The sequence below is a fragment of the Salvelinus namaycush genome, chromosome 18, assembly GCF_016432855.1.
Source record: "Salvelinus namaycush isolate Seneca chromosome 18, SaNama_1.0, whole genome shotgun sequence".
NCBI lineage: Eukaryota > Metazoa > Chordata > Actinopteri > Salmoniformes > Salmonidae > Salvelinus > Salvelinus namaycush.
Window position 1 is genome coordinate 19,944,624 of NC_052324.1, and position 8,341 is coordinate 19,952,964.

Here is an 8,341-nt window from a genome sequence, read left to right on the forward strand (position 1 = left end):
TCCACATCCAAGCTGAGGCTGTTCCCACTTTCAGGAGGCTTGGCCAGACTTGCCCTGGGACTGGCCTGTCTCTTCACCTGTAATAACCCTCCTACCTCCGAACTCCTACTCTGGCAAGCGGTCTGGTCTGGAGCTCAAGCTCAGTGAGAATATCTTTCAGTATTCTCTTCCAGTTGGATTGAGCCAAACTAAAACCAAACTACTCAGATTGCAGATTGTATATGCTTCACTGTCCTCTTCCCACTATTCTACATTTTTGATATGACACAGACTTGCCCTTGGACACTTGGAAGTAGATATTGGGAAGATCAGAGAGATCGACCTCAGAGCTATGCCTATGATCATGATCCTCAGTAACCAAATACGACTCTGACAGGTCAGACTGTCAGAGTCGACTCCACACTCCATCAAAGATCTTTTGTGGTCTCCAACTGTATTATAACTTGTGGCTTAATAACATCAAGCACAATCTCAAAATGGATTATGATTTCTATGTTAAATAGCATTCCTCTGCATACACAATGTGTGTCTCGCTCAGTGTTTAAAACAAGAACATAGCTTACTATTTTTGATTAATCGTAATTGCTCATTAGATTGAGACATCATCAGTCAAATTATAATTTGACATGACAGTCTTAATGTGATCCTTATTTTCATTATTTTTATTTCTCAGGAAAGTGCTCTGATGTCCTTGTCTTCTCTCAGCAAACATAACTGTCTGCAGTCTGTTTATCAGTCTACTGTTACAGTACAGGGCAGCACAGTGTATCAATACTGTATAGAGAACAGATGGTTCCTATAGCAGACAACATGAACATGACCCCAGAGCCTCCGACACAGAACTGCTCCAACTGCAGCCAGGCATTTGTCCCAGAGCTCAATGTGATCAAGGCTGTGGCGCTGGGACTGATACTTGGGACCTTCATCATATTTGGGGTTTTTGGGAACATCCTGGTTATCTTGTCGGTGGTCTGTCATCGACACCTACGCACAGTCACACACTACTTCATTGTCAACTTAGCGGTGGCAGACCTCCTGCTGAGCTCCATCGTGCTGCCCTTCTCTGCCACCTTTGAGATCTTAGGGTACTGGGTGTTCGGACGGCCATTCTGCAACGTGTGGGCAGCAGTGGACGTGCTGTGCTGCACAGCCTCCATCATGAGCCTGTGTGTGATCTCAGTGGACCGCTACATCGGGGTCAGCTACCCGCTGCGCTACCCAGCCATCGTGACAGAGCGCAGGGCACTGCTAGCCCTGGTGGGCCTATGGGCTCTGTCTATCACAATCTCCATCGGCCCTCTGTTTGGCTGGAAGGAGCCGGCGCCTGAGGATGAGTCTATCTGTAAGATCACAGAGGAGCCTGCCTATGCCATCTTCTCTGCTGTGGGCTCCTTCTACCTCCCGCTGGCCATCATACTGTCTATGTACTGCAGGGTGTATGTGGTGGCCCGCCAGGAGAGCCGGGGCCTGAGGGAGGGGCACAAAACAGACAAGTCAGACTCAGAGAGCATCACACTGAGGATCCACCGCGGCAACATGGCTGTGTCCGAGGACGAGGCCCTGCGCAGCCACACACACTTCGCCCTTCGCCTCCTCAAGTTCTCCCGAGAAAAGAAGGCCGCCAAGACCCTGGGCATTGTGGTTGGCTGCTTCGTGCTCTGCTGGCTGCCTTTCTTCCTGGTTCTGCCCATAGGTGAGTGTTACCCATTGTACCCAGGCTCCTTACCTTGTAGACCGTGCTCCACAGCTGCTGTGTCATGCTGTTAATGCCACCACCTTTTGTGTCTACACTTGGCAAAATAATTTATGAGGGTTTATAATTAAATTGCATTGCAGAGATGGCTGTAGGAGGGAGTGTGGGATGACTCCCAAAATAGATGTTCACAACAGTCTCATGCAAGCCTTTCTTATGTCATTCGGTATCAACCATAGAAATAGAACAAGTTTATTTATGTGTGTAATAAATCAGTTATTTTAGGTTATGTGAGGTTGCTGGATGTGGATGATGTAAAATGTAGTCTATTGTCGCATTAATCAATAATGGGCTGCATCTGCAAAGATTTACTTTCATTGATGAAAGTACGAATTAAAACTTGTTTACAAATAGAAACCATCTGAAGTAACTCAAATGTATCATTAAAAAGAGTACACTAATCAAAGTATTTGTTTGAACCATGCAAAATGTCAATCTTCTCCTCACCCTGATGTTATTTTACTTGTCATACTGCTTTTGTCTAACTTAACTACCAGACATTTTTTTAGTAGTATATGCAGTTAAAGTCAGAAGTTTACATACACTTAGGTTGGAGTCATTAAAACTCTTTTTTCAACCACTCCACAAATTACTTGTTAACGAACTATAGTTTTGGCAAGTCAGTGAGGACATCTAATTTGTGCATGACACAAGTCATTTTTCCAACAATTGTTTACAGACAGATTATTTCACTTATAATTCACTGTATCACAATTCCAGTGGGTCAGAAGTTTACATACACTAAGTTGACTGTGCCTTTAAAAAGCTTGTAAAATTCCAGAAAATGATGTCATGGCTTCAGAAGCTTCTAGACGCTACATCATTTGAGTCAATTTGAGGTCTACCTGTGGATGTATTTCAAGGCCTACCTTCAAACTCAGTGCCTCTTTGCTTGACATCATGGGAAAATCAAAAGAAATCAGCCAAGATCTCAGAAAAAAAATTGTAGACCTCCAAAAGTCTGATTCATCCTTGGTAGCAATTTCCAAATGCGTGAAGGTACCACGTTCATCTGTACAAAAATAGTACGCAAGTATAAACACCATGGGATCATGCAGCCGTCATACCGCTCAAGAAAGAGACGCGTTCTGTCTCCCAGAGATGAACGTACTTTGGTGTGAAAAGTGCAAATCAATCCCAGAACAACAGCAAAGGACCTTGTGAAGATGCTGGAGGAAACAGTTACAAAATTATCTATATCCACAGTAAAACGAGTCCTATATCGACATAACCTGAAAGGCTGCTCAGCAAGGAAGAAGCCACTGCTTCAAAACCGCCATTAAAAAGGTCAGACTACGGTTTGCAACTGCACATGGGGACAAAGATCGTACTTTTTGGAGAAATGTCCTCTGGTCTGATGAAACAAAAATAGAACTATTTGACCATAATGACCATTATGTTTGGAGGAAAAAGGGGGCGGCTTGCAAGCCGAAGAACACCATCCCAACCGTGAAGCACGAGGGGTGGCAGCATCATGTTGTGGGGGTGCTTTGCTGCAGGAGGGACTGGAGCACTTCACAAAATAGATGGCATCATGAGGTAGGAAAATTATGTGGATATATTGAAGCAACATCTCAAGACATCAGTCAGGAAGTTAAAGCTTGGTCGCAAATGGATCTTCCAAATGGACAATGACCCCAAGCATACTTCCAAAGTTGTGGCAAAATGGCTTAAGGACAACAAATTCAAGGTATTGGAGAGGCCATCACAAAGCCCTGACCTCAATCCCATAGAAAATTTGTGGGCAGAACTGAAAAAGCGTGTGCGAGCAAGGAGGCCTACAAACCTGACTCAGTTACACCAGCTCTGTCAGGAGGAATGGGCCAAAATTCACCCAATTTATTGTGGGAAGCTTGTGGAAGGCTACCCGAAACATTTGACCCAGGTTAAACAATTTAAAGGAAATGCTACCAAATACTAATTGAGTGTATGTAAACTTCTGACCCACTGGGAATGTGATGAAAGAAATAAAAGCTGAAATCAATCATTCTCTCTAATATTATTCTGACATTTCACATTCTTAAAATAAAGTGGTGATCCTAACTGACCTAAGACAGGGAATTGTTACTAGGATTAAATGTCAGGAATTGTGAAAATCTGAGTTTAAATATATTTGGCTAAGGTGTATGTAAACGTCCAACCCCAACTGTACATACACTTACCAATAATGTGGTATTTCATGTGGAAATAATGAAGTAAAAAGTAATTTCAGTAGCTTTTATTTCAGAGGACACAATGCCCAATAACAAGTATAATTGCCATAAACGTTTACTGATGTTATCACAATCTTTGAATAAAGTCAGTATTCTTTTAAAAGAAAACTGATTGATGAACGTTTCAGATTAGGCCCATTATCCTCATCATTTCATTTGATGACATTATCGTTTTTACTTAACACTATTGTGTAGAAAATATTGAGAGGATTTTCAGGCAAGCCAAAATACCAGTCTCAAGAAATGATCCAATATTAGAGACTTCAACTGCACGCACGCACGCACGCACGCACGCACGCACGCACGCACGCACGCACGCACGCACGCACGCACACACGCACACACACACACACACACACACACACACACACACACGCACACACGCACACACGCACGCACACACGCACACACGCACACACGCACACACGCATTAGAAAGTGATAGAGATAGAGAGCTACAGAGAAAGATCGAGTACGTTTGGAACATCCATTTCCATTCATTCATTTCCAAGACACCATTGTCGATTTTTGTTATCCAGCCATAAGTGCTTGTGAAATTAATACTTTTTGGTGTTAATTGAATGGTTTTTCGGAAGGCCACTGAGGAGTTACTGCAATTTGGGCCAGGTGTCTCAGTGATGCAGTGCAGGCAACAAAGGTAAAAGCTGTGACTGGGTCTGACCGGGTCTGGTACTGGGTCATCATAGGATTCTTCAGACAACAGAGATACTCTCAGCATGGGTGGGTGGTCACTTTCAGTCAGCCTCTGTCCCAGTCATTTCTCAGTGTGATCAAAGAGCTGCTGTGGTTGAAAGAGAGCGGCTTTCCAGTTTGGCTGGTCTGTGAATCAGGCAACCTCACAGAGAGTTACACATAAGAAACTGTATTTGAAGAGTTGAACGCTATATCTCTCTGGATAAGAGCATCTGCTAAATGACTAAAATGTCAAATGTAAATGTTTTACACACAGATCTCATATTACTGTCTTTAATTATATTTCAAATATTTTTTGATATTGATGTCGCAAAAATATAATTTGTACATTTCTTTACTAAAGATGTAGTTATTTGTTCCATGTGACTGTGTAAAACCTAGTAGTACTACTTATTTCTCTGAGAGTGAGGTGAATATATAGCATTTAGAAGAAAAAAACACGATTATTTGTCTCTCTGAAATTAAACCATGACATGACAGATTTTAAACAAATACGTATCTGTCATTGAACAACCCCCATGCCATGAGTAGATAGTGAAAAAAAACACATTCATCTCATTCATAATGTCTTTAAACAATACAAGCAAATTTACCAACATTTCTGTGAATGAAACTATTCATTTCCAGAGGACATATGCAATGTATGTGGTTCTGTACAAAGAGAAATATGAATGAATATACTATACATAATAAACATAACATGACAATGACTGTTTAACACGTAGTAGCATCAACTACTATTAATGACTGGCATTAGTAACAACCAACAGTAAATGCACACAAGTTTCAATAACAACATCACTCACGTCTGTCCACGCATTCCACTTGGAGAAAGACTGATGAGGCTCTGACCTGAGCAGGCAAAAGGACTGTTTGCTGTCCTGCCCCCTAGCAACCTCCCTAGCAACCTATAGGTGGCCTGGTAGCAGAGGTCACTCGGAGTTTGGGGAGCCAGTTTATGATCCCCTAGTCTCTCTGGCAACATCGGGGGATGGGTGGAGTGAGCTGCATAAAGTTAGGAGTGCTGAGCACATGCTGTCGGAAACTTTCTTTTGGTCATATTTCACACACACTTTTCAGACAACCATTCTCTCTCTCTCTCTCTCTTTATCTCTCTCTCTTTATCTCTCTCTTTATCTCTCTCTCTTTATCTCTCTCTTTATCTCTCTCTTTATCTCTCTCTCTCTCTCTCTCTCTCTCTCTCTCACTCTCCATCTCTCTCTCTCTCTCGGCATCTGTTTCTCCTGCACATAGAGGCATTCTCATCAATGTGATCACAGCAGGAAGGAAAGATAAAGTCTGCTTGTTAGTTTAATCATTTCAGTATAGGATGAATGTGGGAAGAAAATACAAATCAAATCAAATTTAAGATCAAGTCAACTCCTTCCTAACCCCTCAGGGTTCCGATTTATTATACACTCTCATGCTCAGAAATATAGCAAGAGCTAGGGTGAGCAAGAGCTAGGGTGGTGATTCTACTCCCTTACCATGTCTGGACAACATGTCACAATGTTATGTATTATTATCCTGTTAAACCACAGAACGGTTTTCAAGTTAAGATTGATTGTGTTCGGCTGGGGATGGTTATTATTGTTTGCTTTGGTTTATTGGGACAGGCTTTATTTCTTCTTCAAGAGGGAAACTTACCCTTGTGTGGATTTGAGTGGGTCAAAAGGGGTAAGAGGGCTATCACTGTCTTGGCAGTGTGTTTATTTTGAGACTGGTTTGTTCCAGTAGCTATTTAAAAAGGCATGGCCAAGAGCTAAGCAACTGTTTACTCACATGTTCACAAGGTAGTGGTATTTTGTCTGCTGGTGCTGCGGTCGTTAGTCGGTAGTTGCACTTGTGCCTACCATGCATCTTTGGTATTGTTATATTAAATCATTATTGACATTATGAATTATATTTGGGGGTGTTGGTAGTGAGCTACAGTATTAGAGCAGTAGTGTGCTTCTTTGTCTTCCTGGATGTATGGCAACGTCTCACTTGGGAAGTGAGCACATTTATTGGTCATCCATTATTTATTACTCACTCTATCTTGTTTTCCGTCGCTATACATCACTGTATACCCTCTGTTTGGTGAAGTAGAGGGAGAGAATGACACCAAATGATTTGTTTAGCTTTCTTTAAAAAAACATGTTTTGCATCAATGTCTTTATTGTGTCAACTTTTCATAGAAAAATTAGGCTTCCTGAGTAACGGCAATCAAGTTTCCAGGATGTATGAATTCAGTAGTAAGAAGAGTAGTAGAATAGCTGTTGCTTGTTGCACAGTAGTCATCTGAGATGTACTTGACACGGAATCATATCTACTCAAACTTCACCTCCTTTCTTTCCCTCGGTCTCTTTCTTTCTCTCCCCCTCTCTATCCATCTCCACATCACTAAAAGTTCTCCTAACAGTTTCTCCATTAAAGAATTTCACAAGACAGCTCGCCCAGCCTACCTTTGAAGATAGATGCTCAAATTCAAGTCCATCCAAGACATTAGCCATTTAATTATTTTAATGTGTCGAGCATTGGCTGTAAAAAGTCCTTCATGTAATGTGCATGTTAAACCATTTAATCTACTTCACTATTAAGTGTGCAGCTCACACTTTCTCCCATGAGCCCCTGTAATCAGAAGCAGTAGGATTTATGAAGGCAATTTTAATACAACTGATACCTTGACGTCAGTACCTTGATGTTAATCAGTTTTCTTCCCTTTGTATGTGTGGCATGTGTGTCCGTGTCTAATTCTCTCTCTCTCTCTCTCTCTCTCTCTCTCTCTCTCTCTCTCTCTCTCTCTCTCTCTCTCTCTCTCTCTCTCTCTCTCTCTCTCTCTCTCTCTCTCTCTCTCTCTCTCTCTCTCTCTCTCTCTCTCTCTCTCTCTCTCTGTGTGTGTGTGTGGCCTATTATAGGTTCCATATTCCCGGCATACAGACCTTCGGACACCGTTTTCAAGATCACCTTCTGGCTGGGCTACTTCAACAGCTGCATCAACCCTATCATCTACCCCTGTTCCAACCAGGAGTTTAAGAAGGCCTTCCAGAGTATTCTGGGAGTGCGTTGTCTGAGAGCCCAGCCCAGAGCCACTCATCACCTAGGTCCAGGCCTCAGTCAAGCCCAGGTCCAGGGTCATTCTCTCACTCTGAGAGTAGATGGCAGAGGTGACCCCTCCCGTCTTAGCCCCTCCTCCTCCATAGCACTGTCCCGCACACCCTCCTCTAGGGATGACAGAGAGTGGAAGATAGAGACAGGACAGGCTAAGGTGGCCCAACTGTGCAGTAGGAGTCTGCTGAAGACCTGCTGCTGCATCAGAGACGGGAGCCTCAACCAGGAGCCCAGCCATCCCCAGCCCTCTCCACACAGGGCCCTGCCCACCATTAAGATCCACCAGCTGTCTTTATGTGAAAAGGGAGAGGCCGTATAACCAGAGATAATGATGGAGTAAATTATTTTGAATGTCTCTGGTATGAATACTGTATCTCATCTTCTCTTAAACAAAGCATGGTCTACCCTCAAGGTCCAGTGCTATTAAAGGAAACTAAAGTGAATAGTGAATACATTTCTAAGCCTAGTGGAGTTTACAATGATGGAACATTAATAATAGCTGGTGGAGATGGTCGATGAAATTCTCAAATATTTGGAATACACTGACTGCAGATACACAATGGCAGTGTTTA

General features: G+C 42.6%; 1 protein-coding gene across 1 annotated transcript; it reads left to right on the forward strand.

Moving 5' to 3' along the window:
- Positions 1 to 789: 789 nt before the first annotated feature.
- On the forward strand, positions 790 to 8,088 carry LOC120062733 (alpha-1A adrenergic receptor-like). The gene is made up of 2 exons (XM_039012794.1): positions 790 to 1,693; positions 7,577 to 8,088. The coding sequence occupies exons 1-2, from the start codon at positions 790 to 792 to the stop codon at positions 8,086 to 8,088; spliced, it is 1,416 nt and encodes a 471-aa protein (XP_038868722.1).
- The last annotated feature ends 253 nt before the right edge of the window (positions 8,089 to 8,341 follow it).